The sequence below is a fragment of the Sipha flava genome, unplaced genomic scaffold (genome assembly GCF_003268045.1).
Source record: "Sipha flava isolate LNK unplaced genomic scaffold, YSA_version1 613_pilon_pilon, whole genome shotgun sequence".
NCBI lineage: Eukaryota > Metazoa > Arthropoda > Insecta > Hemiptera > Aphididae > Sipha > Sipha flava.
The window spans coordinates 65,182-82,931 of record NW_020273593.1 but is presented as its reverse complement, the minus strand read 5'-3'; the positions used below and the strand labels follow the sequence as shown (position 1 = coordinate 82,931).

At 25.6% G+C, this 17,750-nt stretch overlaps 3 protein-coding genes across 4 annotated transcripts in view; all 3 read left to right on the top strand.

Annotated features, from left to right (window-relative positions):
- The window catches only part of LOC112691434, a 3,667-nt gene extending 2,207 nt beyond the window's left edge, over window positions 1-1,460 (top strand). The window contains exons 4-6 of the mRNA XM_025565681.1: window positions 310-582; window positions 706-823; window positions 1,348-1,460. Coding sequence (XP_025421466.1) covers window positions 310-582; window positions 706-823; window positions 1,348-1,404 — 448 coding nt within the window. The 3' untranslated portion in view covers window positions 1,405-1,460. The remainder of the gene's footprint in view (window positions 1-309; window positions 583-705; window positions 824-1,347) is intronic.
- A 2,292-nt stretch (window positions 1,461-3,752) lies between these two features.
- LOC112691443 lies at window positions 3,753-8,875 on the top strand. Its single transcript, XM_025565696.1, has 7 exons — window positions 3,753-4,004; window positions 5,142-5,180; window positions 7,345-7,513; window positions 7,782-7,930; window positions 8,016-8,118; window positions 8,245-8,351; window positions 8,786-8,875. Coding segments are annotated over exons 2-7 (567 nt in total). The 5' UTR covers window positions 3,753-4,004; window positions 5,142-5,143; the 3' UTR covers window positions 8,788-8,875.
- A 2,175-nt stretch (window positions 8,876-11,050) lies between these two features.
- Window positions 11,051-17,750, top strand: LOC112691436. 2 transcript variants are annotated; one of them, XM_025565682.1, is made up of 7 exons: window positions 11,051-11,195; window positions 14,775-14,813; window positions 15,638-15,833; window positions 16,306-16,451; window positions 16,593-16,695; window positions 16,813-16,924; window positions 17,599-17,750. In XM_025565682.1, exons 2-7 carry the CDS (start codon window positions 14,777-14,779, stop codon window positions 17,638-17,640), a joined length of 636 nt encoding a protein of 211 aa, XP_025421467.1. In that variant the 5' UTR covers window positions 11,051-11,195; window positions 14,775-14,776; the 3' UTR covers window positions 17,641-17,750. The 2 variants fall into 2 exon arrangements, with proteins under 2 accessions (XP_025421467.1, XP_025421468.1); XM_025565683.1 differs by lacking the exon at window positions 11,051-11,195 and adding an exon at window positions 12,628-12,806.

Sequence of the window (17,750 nt, the reverse complement as noted above, 5' to 3'; positions counted from 1 at the left end):
GTAAAAGTTGTGCGAGTTCTTCGAATCGTCTTCCTTCGAACCTTTTGCTACTTCATCCAATATTTTGATCAGACTGTTCAACCGCTATTAAGCAAATATGTCGTCGGCACCACCAGTAATTTTAATAATTTTCTTTTTCGGTCCCTGGTTAATCTCAAGTGAATCGAATTTAATGCAAATTCGTAATATGAATGGTACTATTACTTTTAGAGAAACGCCTTTTATAGTAGAAAAGTACTGTCTCGTCTTTCCACCGACTTACTGCAAAGGTTATCCCATGCCCGACGGTGACAGATCTGACTTAGATATCTTTAGGGAGCAGTTTTGTCCGAAACTGAAAATGTTTACATGCGTGGAAGAGTTTGCTCGGCGTTGCACTCCTACGTTCAAAAAATACCAAGACTACATAACCATGTTTGTTGTAAAAGGTAGTAGGTATAAGAGCAAGGATCTATGCACAAGAGGTCCTTACAAAAAAGTGCATTTAGACCATGCCGAATGTTTACGTTTTGCAAAGTCTGTTTATGAAGATATGTGCCCAATCAATGATGAGCAGTTCTTGAATGACTTAGCCTTGGGCAAGTGAGTCATAATTTAATTTAGTTTATTTTAAATTTTTGCTTCGTATGATGAAATTTTCGTCATTCTATCTTGAGCGTTATGAATCAATAACTATTATTGACAAGTATTTATTTCGTTTTTCAGTTACAATTTTGATAAGTATTTATATTGCGTGCAACAAATTGTCCTTGCTTTGTGCGGTGAGGAAACTGAATCATTCCTCCTCGATTATTTGCTAGCAATGAACAGTACATTTGGTTATGTAAGTGTTAATAATTACTATTATAATTAATTTGTTACGACATATTATATAATGTCGTATTTCATTCATTAAAATTGAATATCTTTTTCGGGTATACACTTATGACTATTAATATCAATGTCAACATTTTAACTTACTGGTACAATATTATAAGTTGTTTACAGTTTACATTTGGAGGTGTTTAAATCAAACAAAATTCTTGAAAAAGATTTATATAAATTTAATTTATTTGATTTAATTTACCTGTATATAAATTAGAATTATATAAATCTAATTAAAAAAATATAATAAAACTAAAATAGGTTAAAATTTTATTCTGCCGATTTTGGATGTAGTAAAAATACCAAATCCTCGAAAATAAATTTTATTCCTATACGAGTTCATAAATAAAATTGTATGTACCTTAAGGAAACTAATCAACTTTTATATGTAAACTAGATGGCTTATAATGTTTATGATAGTCACACTACCACAATTAATTTAGTAAATTTTTACATAATTATGTATATTTGTTATTGTTTCAGAATCAAGTAGTACCTGAATTTGTGCCACCATACAAATACACCAAATACGTACCTTAATTAATGTCATCAATTTATACTAATCATTAATCTATTTTCTTATATTATTTTTATATTATAATTTTATTTTGATTTAATAATAATTACTAACAATGTAACTTAAAACTTTATTATGACAAACAATATAAGAATATTCATAACAATTTAAAAATTGAGTTTTATTTATTATAATTAATTCCTATGAAGTATATTCAGAAGATCCAACTAGGTAACACGTATAGAAATGGAATATCAGCTAACCAGAAACCGATAACTTTTACCCTGGTTGTTAAATATAACCCATAATAGTGAATAGTGTAAAAGTGATAGTATAATAAATTGCACCAATGGTAAATTATGGACGCGCTGGTTAGGTTGAAGATATTTATGTGAAATCTCTTATGAATATTAAATATCCTTAAGCAAGCGAAGACCTTAATTTACATTTTTCTAATAATAAACATGAATAAATTATGTCTTGGTAAAATACTTCAAGTTTAGAAACTATTAATCATGTAAATAATTTAAGATTAACAAAAAATAGGTTAACAATGCCTGAGCACTAATCTTTTATCATAACATAAGCGTCTTGTTCTTTTAGGGAGGCAAAATTAATTTAAAAAATAAATGAAGATATTTTTATACATTTTATACTTACATTAAAATTTTTCATCAAATATAAGATTAGATACGATAAGATACAATAATCCAATTATTATCAAAGATAGTTTTTTTCTATACATAATGTATATGTTATATTAAAGTAATCTATGTTTACTAAATGTATTATATTATATACTATAGATAATGCTTTGGAAAAGAAATTTAAAACTCTAGGAAGAGGGGGGGGGAATGTCCCGTCTTGCCACCCATGGGGACGTCGATGAACACAAGTATTATATTATATAATTAACTTATACGTATCACAATATCAATACAGAGGCGTCATTTCAGTTTTTTTTCTGGGTGTTAAAAATTATAGGCTGGCTTATTTTAACACTTAATTAAGTAATATTGTACCAGGCCGTTAAAAATAATGTAATTATATTTGTGTTATATTAATATTATACAAATATATGTATATTATCTCCTTATCTATTACAATCCTAATTAAAATTACATTGTGCTTTTCAAATAGCTAGAAATTCAATGTATTAAATGTTTATAAGCAGCTATAGCAACCAACTAAAACCATTTTTATACTATTTAAAGAAAAAAGGCAAAGGGGTGTAAAGAAATTCCCTTAAATTCCAAAATTAAACACTACTATTCATACAAAACATCACATTTTTATTTTATAATTTTAATTAGTGGATGGATATCTACGAGTTCTAATGTATGCGAATACGTTTATTATAACGGCGCATAGGAGTATATTAATAGATGGTCAATTATTAAGAAGTAAGTATATATGTATATAAACCGTACAAATTAACACCTTTAAATGTTTTTAAAATTATTTTTATTTCAATGATCAATTTTTAAATAACTTAATACCAAGAGAATATACACAAAATACTCATAATAGTATAATGTAATTATCTATGTGAAACGAATGGTTAAGTACTTAAGTTACTATTATATTAAATTATTAAGAATATTGTATAGCTAAGCATCTGAGTTAACCGTATCTTTTGTCGGTTCAAAATAATTGATTGCTTCGTTACAGCAGCATAATGTGCTCCGTAACGTCATAGTGTCAAACAACTCTAAAACGAAAAGATACAAAATAAAAAATATACATAACTTTACTGTTATTTCATAATATGAAGAATATTAGTTCATTGTGACATCTTAAAACGATCCACTTTGTTGTGATCAGAATTATTTTTCAACCGTTAATTATTTTTTTCACGAATCATGTAGTTTTAAATTATAAAATAATTGTTTTGATTTCTAGTACCTATATCAAACATTTATAAGAAACAAAGTTGTTTTTGCATATACAAACAACTATTTTAATTTCTAAGCAGATTAAATCCATTTAAGCGATCATTTATCGGAATTATATTTTTGTTAATGAGACTGTTAATATCATTTTATAACAGGTAATCGTAATGAAGGTATGTATAATATACAACATATTATGTGTACGTAAATGTGCAGTTTTTCTTTATTTCTCGTTTTTTTTTATTTTTTTATCACACATTCATTTGGATACGAATTGATATCACGAAATTATTATATGGATGAACAACTGCTATTCATATAACCGTAGTATTGGCAAGTTTACAATAGTAAATAGTATATCTATACACATTGTGATAGTCATACATTTGTATATTTCATTGTACATAGTGTCACGTATCACGTCCTCTTTATCATAACTTCGGATAACCCGCAGTGATTATACTACCAGATTAAACCGATCGACCCTTGCAGAGAAATTCGGACTTGGTCGTTGTGTCATTGCGTCAGAGACTGCCCGAGGATTCCGATCAGTCACTATTCCGCTCAACTAATTAAAATCATCTCCGAGTTCTGTCACTGCACTTTCTTACACATATATCGCACTACTTGGATCATTTTCGTTTTCGTATATATAGCATACGTTTCTTGTGTATGTGAGTGTTATTTTGTCGGTATTCTCGAATATCTGCCATAATAATAGTAAATTGCCGGTAAGATATATAATATTTCAATATCGCTAGAAGTCAGTATTTTATCATTATTTGTAATACATAATTTTGGCCGGGTACCTACTAAAATCATTGTACGATTTCAATATTCACAAAATTATATAATATTGAGTTCATTATATATTTGATGTTATACATTTCATTTAAATCGTATACATAAATTATTAAAAAAAAAAAAAAAAAATATAAATATTTATACAATAATTATTATTTTCCTTATTCGCGACATGGTCGAATAACATCGAAAATAAATATCAAATAATTTAAACTTATTATTTGCGCTTTACTATAATGATTATAAGTTACCAAATTCATAAAATATTATTTACAAATGTCTAACACAAACAATTCTAATCGCATTAAGCCACTGTTCAAAAAATTAGATAATTTATTATTATTTATTGTTATTATTATTATTATTATTATTAATTAGTTATTTAGAAAAATTAAATAATCCGGTCATTAAATTTTTTTTTTTCATTTTTTTCTAGAGTAGGTTATGTTCTTATTAAATAGCTAACTTGACGGGTCAATTTTTCAAAGTGTTGATAAACGCGAGGCGAGAGGGACGTCAAACTAGTCAAAAAAATGTGATTTGTACTTTGTACATAAGTACCCATTTAGTACACGTCTTATTTTTCCGATTTACAACATGTTAATCACTTTATAAAAGATATATTTGTATTTTGACGATCTGCCGATTTTGAAATAGCTCAATTTTAGACTGTGACAAATGCATGAGTAACCTCCTTCGCCACATTATGCCACTGATGCTTAACATAATAATTTTCCCATTACTTTTTTGGTTCAAATTTCTTTGGTTGCTTAAATCAAAAGAATATTTTATGTATTGAACAATCAATTACATATCATATGTTAACAAGCATCCTTTATTTTATATATTTTTTTTACTCTAATTTATTTTAATAGAAAAAGTGAGTAATTAAAAATAAATTATATAGAGTTTTATTTTTCGACTATGTATTATTTGTCTTAAATATTTTAAATATCAGTTAATATAAGTACATAATAATAAGTAAATATTCTATGATTGGTAAATAATTGGTTAATTGGTTATTTATTAGTTTGTACTAAAATATATTTTAATATTTATTACAGATATGTTGATGTGGTTAATTATTGCAATTTTTACAATTGGTAAGTATGTAAATATTAAATACAATGCTATTTATTATATTATCTTATAATAATATTCAATATTTGATACATTATTTGCAAATAAAAGTAATCTTATAAATATTTTGTAGAAATTATAATGAAATAACTATAATAAGTATAATTAACTATTAACAATAAAATAATATAAAATTTAATTAAAAGTAAAAATTAGTATATGATTAATACTCGTAAATTAACATATAAATAAATATTCAAATAGTTTATACTAGTGTTGAAACATATATTCGGTTTTCTTAAATATTCGGATTTTAAATTATAAATTTCTTTTTTGAAACCCAAAAACAATTTTCAATTTCTTTTTTCTAGAGTAGACTTAATGGATTGGTTATGATGTCCGTTTATAGAAAAGATTCTCTCTTACCAAAAGACATTTTAGAAAAATTTATCATCAAGTATATGTAAAGTTAATATAACTTATGAAAAAGTTATAAAAATTACTTCTTTATACTCAATGAATCATCAGTGATGATGAACTATTAATCCGAAACCAGTAATAATTTACAAACATAATAATATTCCAGGCTAAAAACTTATTTATTTCTAAACATAAAATATTTATTTAGTTTTTTATGTAATATCTATAATCTTTAAATTATACAAAATTTTTTTTATACATTTTAATATTCATGTTTGTGTAAATTTTTTTTATTTTAAGTGTGTAACTATAGTAATTTTAAATATTTATATTGAGCTTTAATTTCAATAGAAGCATTCGTTTACAATTTTGTCGTGTTAAAAATTAAACTAATAGCAAATATACTTCACTATTTAAATTAGTTTAAAATTAAAGACTAACAGTAATAATACTTAAACGTACCTGCATAGTAACTGAATATAGAACTAGTATAAACTATTTTATCTACACAATATATCGACGTTTTAATCATTAGGAAAAGGAAGATAAATGTTTAACAGTATGCTGTATGAAATCCTTAACGGCTAGAAATTATAAACTTAAAAACTCTATGTCGTTATGAAATTTATATATTTTTTTTTAATTTAAGCTACAGCAATAAACATGGGTATACAGATATTTTACTTATAAATATAAATAATATGAGTTATAATACACTGATGTGACTTTGTGTAGTTTAATTTATAAAAAAAATTTACAGGATATGTTATCATAGCAAATTAAAATGCCATTTAAAGGATACTTGTCATTATTATTTGGCAATAATTGGTTAACTTTGTAGAACTAATAAATTCTTGAGTTTATTTTCAATTGAATGTATTTTTAAGATATACTCACATGAAAAAAATACTGCAATTTTAATAGTATGATTAGATAAGATTAAATGATAAAAACGTAAATCATATTCATTGATATAAAATATAAAATTGAATGAATAAAATTAAATCATTCATGATTCGAAAAAGATGAACGTGTTATAATGCCATTTAAAAAAATTGTGATTCATATCATAAAAGAGAAAAATATAACTTATCGTGATTAGTTTTTGAAGTTATTTATTTCCGTAACGAATAACATTTTTATCTCCACAAAGATATTCCAATATTCCTATGTTTCATATAAATATTGTATAGTTGCAGTCTTTAATCTTCTTTAAAATTTTAATTGTTATATATTTTTTATTTATAGTATAATATGACTACTACATTGTTCTGTATAAGTTTAAGGATATTAATAGAATATTACGGAGGAGTGATAATAGAAAATAGTACATTTTTTTTTGTTCATCAGTTTAATAATGAATGATTTCGCTTAGGCTAATCTCTAGTTATAGACCTGTTGTATTAACACCAATACAAATGAATAAACGGAATCTTCTAATGAATCTAAAAATGTCAATCAATATTCAAAAACTCAACCACAATAGGTTCCATTCAACGATCAAATTATAAACAGATGTCTAAAAAATATTTAATTTCGTATGATACAGTCAAGGTCACCAAAGTTCCTTATAATTTATATTATTATGTTCATCGATTGTTAGTAAAGTAAAAATAGTTGTGGTAAAATTGAAATTTTGATCTATTACGTTCTGGTAAAAATGTTTGTTGACGAATACGATGCATTTATAATTACATTACATTATATTATTTAGTTAACACCACTATCATAATTGTCAATTAATTTATTTTTTTCATCTACCCATAGGAAACTTTGTAATTCCAATTGAATCAAGTCTATCATTCCTGGAGGAACATTCAATAGTTATATCATCGTCAGACAAGTTCTGTCTCGAATTTCCTCCTTCTTGCTCCAGGATTGAACTAAATAAAGACTTATCTGACGTTGAAATATTCCAAGAAGTATTTTGCCCATCGTAAGTACAACACTATCATAACATTCAAATATCATCATATGACGTATTTAATAAGAATAAAAATTTAAAAAAAAAACTTACATTTTTGATTAATTATTGTTTTTTATGGAACCAAGAAAAAACGGTGTAAAAACAAATTACACGTAAACAATTTTGGTGGATATACCATAAAATAATGAAATAATTGAATCAGACATATTAAGCCTATATTTTTGGTTATTGCATATGGTAATTTTACGTTAATGTTTTTTCGTTTTGTCAAATACAGTAAAGCAAGATTTCGGTGTCTAGAAGAATTTGGTCGGCGTTGCATTTCTACGAACATACAATATTACGATTTCTTAATGAAAGTTGTGGATAAGAATCGCTCTATGATCCACAAACTTCAACTTTGCTCTGACGGACCTTACAAGAAAGGTGAAACTCACTTTTATCAGTATAAAATATGTCTAGGGAAATTACATACAATTTACTCTCGTTTTTTGGTCTTTAAAATATACAGAACATTTGGAACACGCTCATTGCTTAGTATCCATGTTTCTATCCAGTAGTAGCATACCACTCTGCGCATCGGTAGAAGACTATAAACATAGACACCATATGGGGTGAGTTTTAGTTCATATTTTATTTCATTGCACCTTGCCATATTTAGCGGCAGCGTTATCTTTAGCACACAATAATTATCTGTCTACATAAATCATTAACTGACATCTTTTTACGATTTATAACAGCGCCAAAGAATCTGAGTGCATACTTAACGCCGTTGGGAAGCACTGTGGTAGGCGAACAGAAATGTTTTTCGACCTATACATACTTAAAAATCCAGGCCGTATATATTGTAAGTATTAATAATTATTGCCACAAATAAAATAAAATATTATCGTTCAAATATAATAATATAATAATTCGTAATAATTTACGTTGTTAAATCATTATGTACATACCTATGTTCCACATTGATTTTTTATTAAGTACTACCTACTACTTGTGCTTCTTTTTATAATTCATAAGATCGTAAATCTAGGTCTCAAGACAATGAGATATGAAGTGAAAAATAAATATAGTAGTAGCAAATTTAAATATCATACTTATAAGTTATAATGTAATGATTCAATATTTTTACGGATTGATGACCTACGATTATCCATTTGAATATCCGATTGGATATCACATTTTACCGGTTTAATTTATCTGTAGTTAGATAATAACTCGCTCTTTACAAAATCTCTTCTGATCAAATACTTATTAATAGTAGAATTTTTAATGTTTCAGGATAAAACAAATAAACAACTAGTGTCCGAGTTAACATTTCAATTAGACCAGACGAAAGGATTTATAGAAAACTCCAACTCAAAATATACATTACTTACTCATATAATAATTTGTTTTCATATTATCATATTATTAATATTTTATAAAATATTTTTTTTTATATATATATACATAAATATGTGTTTAATAATATATTTACTTAGTACTTGCATTGTAGTTAAATAAATAATAATAAATATTTTGAGTGTTTTTAATAAGATAAACATAATCTAATGGTGAGTGATGTTCGGGGTACGACAGCGGCTGGCGGCGGCTAAATGGTAATGTGTGGTCGTCCAAACGTCCCCTTCCATGTCGCTGTTTTGTGCCGCCACACCGTGCCACAGTGTTCATACCAAACCGATATCGAGTACACGGAAAATTTAATACTTCAAATAACTAACCATTGATTTTATAATATACTATTATTAAAATATAGTTTATAAGAAAATCAACGCTTAAACTAATTAATTACATTTTTGAACTTTTCTTATTGCATAGCTTATCTGTATACAAATTACTCGCGTTTAAAAAAAAATTATGGAAATCAATCCAGTAGAACCTTATATATAAATGTCATAAAAATTGCCTCTCCATTTTATAATATAATAGTTATCGAGCGTCACGCAAAAAAGATAATGTTCGAAAATGTTCACTGCCCGAGTTGAAAGATTTGAACGCCGTATAAGATATTTTCACGTCAATAAAAATACTATTATACTTTTTATAAAACAGTGCTCCCAACTTCTTTGTGAAAGTAATGCTTATAATAAAGGATAAACATCATACCTATATGTTATTAAGTTCAAAATGTTCACGCAAAAAGGGCGGCGAAAATTTTAAGTCGGCTGAGACTTCACGGTCGAGAGTGATAGGAATTGTTGTATGGTACTGCTGTATTCGTCGTATAAACTTTTGTAACCATTATAAATAATTTTTGCGATTTACCGATAGTATTTAATCTTAAATAATATAACCAACACGATACACATTATATTTTATTTTTATATGAAATTAATAATCGCGTATATCCATACGCGATGTAGAATTCCAAGTTATTTCCAAGTTAATTCCATGTTAGAATTCCAAGAGAATTCCAATTCATCCAAGAATAAAATTATTTCGTGTATTGATCCGGAAATGGTTGTTGGCTCTGTTATACCTAGACCATTCAGGCAATATCTAAACAATGGGTAATCGAATAATAAAATACGTTTGATTATGATGACAAAATATATTTTAGTATGGGCGACATAGAAAAAATAAAAGTGCAGCGTATTTGGATGCGATATTTAGTTTAAGTACACGGACTTAGACAACGTGTTTCATCTATAAATTATTCAATCTAGCTATTTGTTTATATTCTACAACTACAGAATTTACTGAATTAACATCGTTTTGCTATTTTATAATAATACTATAATAATGCCATTCCGATATTATACAAATTAATGAAATATAAGACTATAGTAATAGGATCAAACTATGAGTGTAATATTAATTTAATATTAATAAATAATAAAATATAATCCTTACACAATTGTACAAGTAGAGTGTATCAACTTCGCAATATAAAACGAACAAATGTTTCGCAAATATTTTTAAAGTATTTGGGTGGTCTCTAATCGAATGATGTCAGTATTCATTCTTTGGCATTTTAAACCGCTTTAGTTAAGAATATTGTCATGTAAAATAATAGTGATTTATGTTAAGGTCTCTTGTAGTTAAATATTATGTTATATCTATTATATAGTGTTCATTGTGATCATAATGTACATAATAAACCATGTTAACGGTGTTTACGAATAAATTCACTACTTACTTCACGTATTCATTTTAATGATGATTCTGATTTAATGCAATAAAATATTTTAATAGTTATTAATTATAAGTCAAAAAATGTTATTTTATCTAAATTTATCAATGAAGTTTTAAAATAAAATTTCAAACAAAAGAGATTATGGTTGCCTTTAAAAAAAATATAAATAAATATATTGATTCTTCCGCTACCCTATATTATACTATATATAATTTAGAATATATGGTAGTTTTTTCACCATATGTTTCCCATACCTCATCAAAAATAAAATGTATGTTTTTATTCTCAGGGATCGTAGGCCCTTCCATTTAGGGTCGTCCATTATATTACAATACGGTGCAGCTGCAACCATGATTACATCGGTTTCCCCAACCTATTTAGTACCCATAACTATAAATATAAGCACACCAGATCAAATCTTTATAACCAAAATTCAGTCGAACCTCAGATGCCAAACAAGTCCTGCGTATCCTAGTGCTCCTCGTCTTCCGCTGCATCATTTAATTTACTGAAAATTATTTTAAATCGAATTTGCAACGCGCAAAATTATCGGTAAGATATATTTTAATCCTTATATTTCATAGAGAATACGTATTTTTACCAGTTATTGTGATTTAAAATACTAAATGCTATTTATCATCTTAATTAATAATATTAAAAATTACTATCAACTTGAATTAAAATTAAAATCATATATCTATATAATACTTTTATGTTTAAAAAATAAAATAAAATAATTATTCCATTAAAAAATTATTCCTAAATATGTTTTAATGTTTTAATAAAAAAATTATACATAATAATTTTTAATTTTTATATTTACATCCGGGCTTTAATAAAATAAAAAAAATATGTAAATTACATTTTTTTTCTGTAATAATTGAATTGAGGTTTTCATAATATTACTAAGTAATTCGAATACATATTTACTTGTGTCATGAAAAAATAGGTACCTATTTAGATCTTTATTAGCCCATGGGGTTGAAAAATATATCAAATTATATTGTTTTAGTTAATAGTTAAAATATTAATATATAAGCACTTTAACTACAGCACATTCAATATTATAACTCTATTATATGGATAGTATTTTAATATTAAAAATATATAATAAATTTCAAAATATTGATGTGTAAAATTCTTATAATATGAGATAGATAGATAGATTAGACTCGTAGATAGTTAACATCTTACAGATACATCTCTACATATAAATTTGATTTTAATTGTTCTGTTAGAATTTAATAAAAAAAAAAAAATCAAATATTTAAAATCATCACTGATTAAGTGTTTTAATAAAATTATGTAAGTTATAACCTATAAGCAAATTTAAATAATATAATTTAATGTATCGTACCATGAATAAAAATGATTATTTTTAATATTTTTTTTTTGTTTTTTATTATAAAATTATGTATTTTAATTTTTATGTACTAAAAATGTGTAATTTATAATCATATTATTTTTAGCTCTCGAAACATAATTTATTTTAGTTAAAAACATTTAACTTTTCATTTTAAGATAATATTTATGAAATTATAAAATCTAAAGTTTTGATTCTAAGAGTTTTAATTTAAACATTAAATCGTGAATAGTACAACATCTCAAAAAATTACAAAATACGACATATGTTATTTTCTAATTAAAAAGTGTTTTGTCATTCCTCCCTATAATGATTCAATTTAACAATGAACAGTTTGAACAAACGTTAAGTTTATTTTTCATAATTACTTGCTTAAATTACACACAGGAATTCGTTGATATACTTTGAACAAAATTTTTATTTTACTATCGAATACCAGGACACAGAAGTGATATTGTTTTTTCGGTGGAAATCGTGATTAGAATAATCGTCATATTTTGATAAGTTTTATACATTGTACATGATAAAGGAAAATATTTATCTACTTCCTATAAGTATCGAATATCCGTCTCGTATCATACTATAAAATGGTAATATTTTCAACGCCGTGACTAATTTTCTGGTAGTCCTAGCCGCAAAATTCGTATAAATAAAATTATTATGCTAAAAAGTGTCTCAGAGTCCAATTAGTCTCTTGGCAGTCGTCTTCATTGCATATCGAAGATTCATCGTGCTTTCTTACTGTTATTTATTTTTTTAATTTTATAGCATCTTACATATTGACACTGCTATCAAACTAGGTAAGACAAAATATATAATTATTATATAACTATTATAATTTATTTTTTTAATACTGATTTTAAATTCTTATTTATCGTCTTCATAACTGTATACCTATATCCAAACTACTAAACCTAATAAAATAATATAATAACAAGCTGTAACAACACCAAAATTCTCTTTTATTCCATTTATCCTCACCCAAATCACCAATCAACTCTTCTCGTCATCTTAAAAAACATGGGTGTCGAGATTAATTAAACGAAACTAAACACATACATTTTTGCAGATAAACTTATTAATTATTAAGGGTTCTATCACCGGAAAGCCTTCCTCATCATACCATTTTGTCATTTACGAAAATTATTCAGTATAGATTTTTTTTCTCATTTGTTCATCGTGCTTAGTTAAATACAGACAAATACAATGTAAATTTTTTGAAAAAATAAATAGTATACATTGATTAATGTAAATGGTAGTAATTCTATCATTCATGCGATTGCATAAGTAGGTAATTTCAATGAGATACTCGTGATATTAAAAGTAATTTTGTTATGAATTATATTATATTAACGAGTACATATTTAATATTTAACCGAGATGTTTTTGTCTTTCTTTATAATATCTTTAATCTATAATGACTACATTTTTTTAACTTTCTATTTGTTGATAATGTTACTACTTTTGTAGTTAAAACCACAGAAAAAGATTTAAAGTAAAATACCTTATAACTGGTAAGTAACTTACAGGTCAAATTGTTCATTTTTGCGCGTAAAATTATTTAGGGATACATATACTTAATACTTCTCGGTCTTGTTTTTTCACTATCCTTCGACTAAAGATATATCCGATTTTTATAATTGTATTTTAGATATCGTCATTTATCATCAGTTATTTTTAATACTTGTAATACCAATCAGTGTTCGGAACGTTCACTTAAAATTGAACTCGTTCATGTTCATGTTCAATTTTTTAAAAAGTAAACATGTTCACGTTTAGTTCTATGAAAAAATAAAGCGTTTATTTGGGCGTTCATTTAAATTTTTTTATTTTATATTTATGAAATATCTACTTGCATTCTGTATAAATGGAATCCTAACAAAATGTATTAGGTATATTTTACTTTATGTTTTAAACTTATACTTGAACATATTATAATCAATATTTATTACTAATACATATATTTTAAAAATTTTAAATAAACTTGAATGCCTCAAAAATCGTTAAAATTCATAAAAAATATAAATGTCGTTTGCATTCACATTTTATTTGAAAAAAGCGAGAAACGTTCACATGTCACTATCAAAATATGAATGTGAACGCATGAACGTGCGTTCACGAAAGACGTTCTTTCCAAACACTGATACCAATTACGTAATAAAATGTTCTAAAATAAATCAAATTTTTAGTTCCTTTTAGTTTATAAGTCATAAGAATCATGTTTTGTAAGTATGCTGGTTTACTTAGTTTCAATATTTAACTTGTTACGTTTAAAGTAAAATTATATTTTATGTGAATAGACCTTCTAATTAAAATAAAATAATGACAATAGAAATATTTTGTTACGAAGTTTAAAGTTTAAGTTTAATAACGATACCTATTACATTAAAAATATTAATTATAAAGCAGTAATATTTTAAACGAGAAAAAGTGTCCAAATTAATTAAGTATTATTATTATTACATTAAATATTTGAAACCAAATGTAAATTACGTAAGGACATTTATTTTTAATTTTTACTTGAGTTTTGTTATATTTTGACTTTTCTTTATCTCTAGGATATATACATTTCTAAATAGATTCAGAAGTAAAATAGTTTGAAAAAAATATAACATAAAAATAATTAACATTTAAAATATATTAACTAGGTGATTCCCCTATGCTTTCTACGGCATGGTTTATTTTAGCTTAAACTCTGATAAAATATCAGTTGTTAATTACTTATATTTAAGTTGGTATTAAATTTAATGTTCATAAATAATTTACAGATATGTCGGCGTACTTGTTCATTACGATTTTCATAATCGGTGAGTATTGTATAATATATTATTATATTTATATTATTTTTTATTTACCTACATTATTTTTATTGAATTAAGGTATATTGTGTTATTATTTATTTAAAATCAAATATTTAATATCTACTTGTTATATAAATAGCAACTTTTTTCTCTAGCAAAAAAAAAACCTACATCAAACCATGTATCGAATATTTTAACTTTTTGTACTAAGTCTAAAACACTAAAATATTTAAAATATAAAATTCAATATACGCTGAGAACATTCAAAATAATGATTTTGAATGTTGGTGATCGCATATAATAATATTGTTAATGTGGTTAATGATCGAACATGACTACAAAACGAAATTTTTCTATTTAATATCAATTCGTTTTACAACCCAATAATAATATAAATATTACACTTATAAAAATATTAATCAAATTCCTGACTTCAATTTTAATTTTATATATTTTTTAAATATCCGTGTCAGAAATAATGCAATATCAACAGAATGATTAGATAAGATTAAATTATTAAATTGTGAATCATGTTCATTGATTTGAAACAAAAATTTAATGAATGAAGTAAGATTATTCATAATTGACAAGAACTGAACGTATTTTAATACCATGTTAGATTAATTGCAGATTTACATCGTATTCGGAGAATATAAAACCTATCGTGTTTGGTTTTTGGAACTTGTTTTTCGAATAAAAAAAAAAAACTGTTAGGAAAAATGATGTATTTATATTTATTGTTGATATCACAGTAGTAAATTAATATTTAATATTAATATTATTAATAATTATTATATAATTATAAATATTAATATTTTTTCTGTTGACAGGGAACTTTTTGATCCCAATCGAATCAGCTATACTAGACCAAATCGACAGCAATGAAATTCCTACAACGATTAAAGATGAATCTGATAGTTTAGACACTTTCTGTTCCACTTTTCCTCCAACTAATTGTTTCGAAAGTGAAAAACCAGATGAATTGAAAAATGACGTGGAATTATTCCAAGAACAATTTTGTCTAAAGTAAGTAACTGTATTATTTTAAATAATATTCGTATTAATAAAAACGAGATACTAATAACTGTCTTGACTACATTGATTAAAAATCGACCAAAATTATATTTTAAATCCCAGTATGATGCATTGCTGATATATTGATGTAATGATTATTATTCCAATTTACCATGATAACACTACAGTTGACTTTTATAATCTCCTTTATTTTATTATCAATTTAAAATTTATATTTTTGTATGTTGTACTTGGTATATTTAAATTAATCGATTATAAGACCGAAGAAAAACTATAAATATTTTAAATACTTTTTATAAGAAAGAATGTTTAATTCTGATGTTTTTTTACGACCATGATAAAAGTTTTCCTAAAACAATCAAAAATTAATTTTGATAATAATTCAGAAATAATTAGGTTCTAATCTTAGAATTTCTAATTATTAGAAGATCTGTTAAGTAATGTTTTGTTCTGTCTACTTCAGCCGTAGATCTTTCCGTTGCATTGAAGAGTTCGCCCGCCGTTGTTTACCGTCAATCACACATTACTATACTGTAATATCCAATGTTTTATATAGAAGTCATAAGATTCTCAAGTTGAGTCTATGTACCAATGGTCCTTACACAGACGGTAGGTTTAAAATTATTTTCATCATTATACCATAAATGTGCGATATGCATCGATCAGTAATTCCGGTCGATTTGCTGTAACTAGTAATTTATTTATTTTCTATTTTTCAATTTTTTTTTCTCCTGTCATTACAATACGAAGAGGAATTGAAGCACGCGGACTGTTTACGTTTCGGAAAGATGTTGTACAACGGTAAGTGCCCGGAAAAATTCGAAGATGGCAGTAACAACGTGACTTCAGTCCAGTGAGTATTGGTACAATATTTCATGTTGACACACATTTTTCCAAAGTAGTCATTCGCATACAATTGTCACCGATCGATACTGATATTATTGACAGTCAAATGTTTATCGTCTTACAGTGAAACATTAGAAAGATACGTGCATTGTGTCAATAACATCGCTGCGATGGCGTGCGGTATGGAGACCGGAATATTTCTCTCGGATTATACGCACGCATTCAACATACCATTGGTTAGTATTGATAACAATCAGGTACACCACGTGCCGTTAAAATGACCATATTTTATCACGGACACGTTAATATCCCGTGTTTTATCAATGTAATCCGTAGTACAGCATAAATGTTTTTTTCCAATTTCTAAAATGAGTTTCTTTTTTTACGAAAAATGTAAAAAATAGAAACAAATATTATTTAAGCATGCAGCACAGTGTTTACTGTAGTTTACATTAACCACATTAATCTATCGTTTTTACATGTACCACCACGGTGATGAAACCAACTATTACGTACCTTCTTACGTGTATTTTGAATATGAATGGAAATCATCAAAAAATAAATCTAGTATTTTTAAGGAACACTGGCAGGTTTCTTAAAAATTATTTTCTACCAATAACAACAAATTATAATCTATGGATTAGAACTTCAAATTCCCACTGAATATCCATTTAGTTGACTTGGAGACAGATTTACACGCAATGAATCAAAATGCGTTAATTAATTCATGTTATATTTAATCGTATTCATAAATACAATCTGGTCATATAAAGAACCTGGTTTAAATATCCCTGAAGAAAAAATTTAAATTTTGAAGATCATCTACTACTTTATTATATAACTGTAATATTTAATACTTAATACCATGTAATATTGATAACCCATCTTTGATGGGGTTTTATCGTTTCAGGAAAAATCCAACCTTAAGCCACTGCCCGTGATTAGATTATAATTTGGCTGAATAAAGAATTTGAAGTTCGTCGCTATCATAAGGACATTTTTTTTTTTTTATAAAATAATCATTTTAATTCATTATATTATTTTTAACAATTTTTAAGAATT

Coding starts and splice junctions, on each gene's coding strand:
- LOC112691436 (XM_025565682.1), top strand. CDS start 14,777: ATGTCGGCGTACTTGTTCATTACGATTTTCATAATCG. Junction 15,834..16,305: donor CAAGAACAATTTTGTCTAAA/GTAAGTAACTGT, acceptor TGTCTACTTCAG/CCGTAGATCTTTCCGTTGCA. Junction 16,925..17,598: donor ACGCATTCAACATACCATTG/GTTAGTATTGAT, acceptor TTATCGTTTCAG/GAAAAATCCAACCTTAAGCC.
- LOC112691443 (XM_025565696.1), top strand. CDS start 5,144: ATGTTGATGTGGTTAATTATTGCAATTTTTACAATTG. Junction 5,181..7,344: donor TATTGCAATTTTTACAATTG/GTAAGTATGTAA, acceptor ATCTACCCATAG/GAAACTTTGTAATTCCAATT. Junction 8,119..8,244: donor AAACATAGACACCATATGGG/GTGAGTTTTAGT, acceptor GATTTATAACAG/CGCCAAAGAATCTGAGTGCA.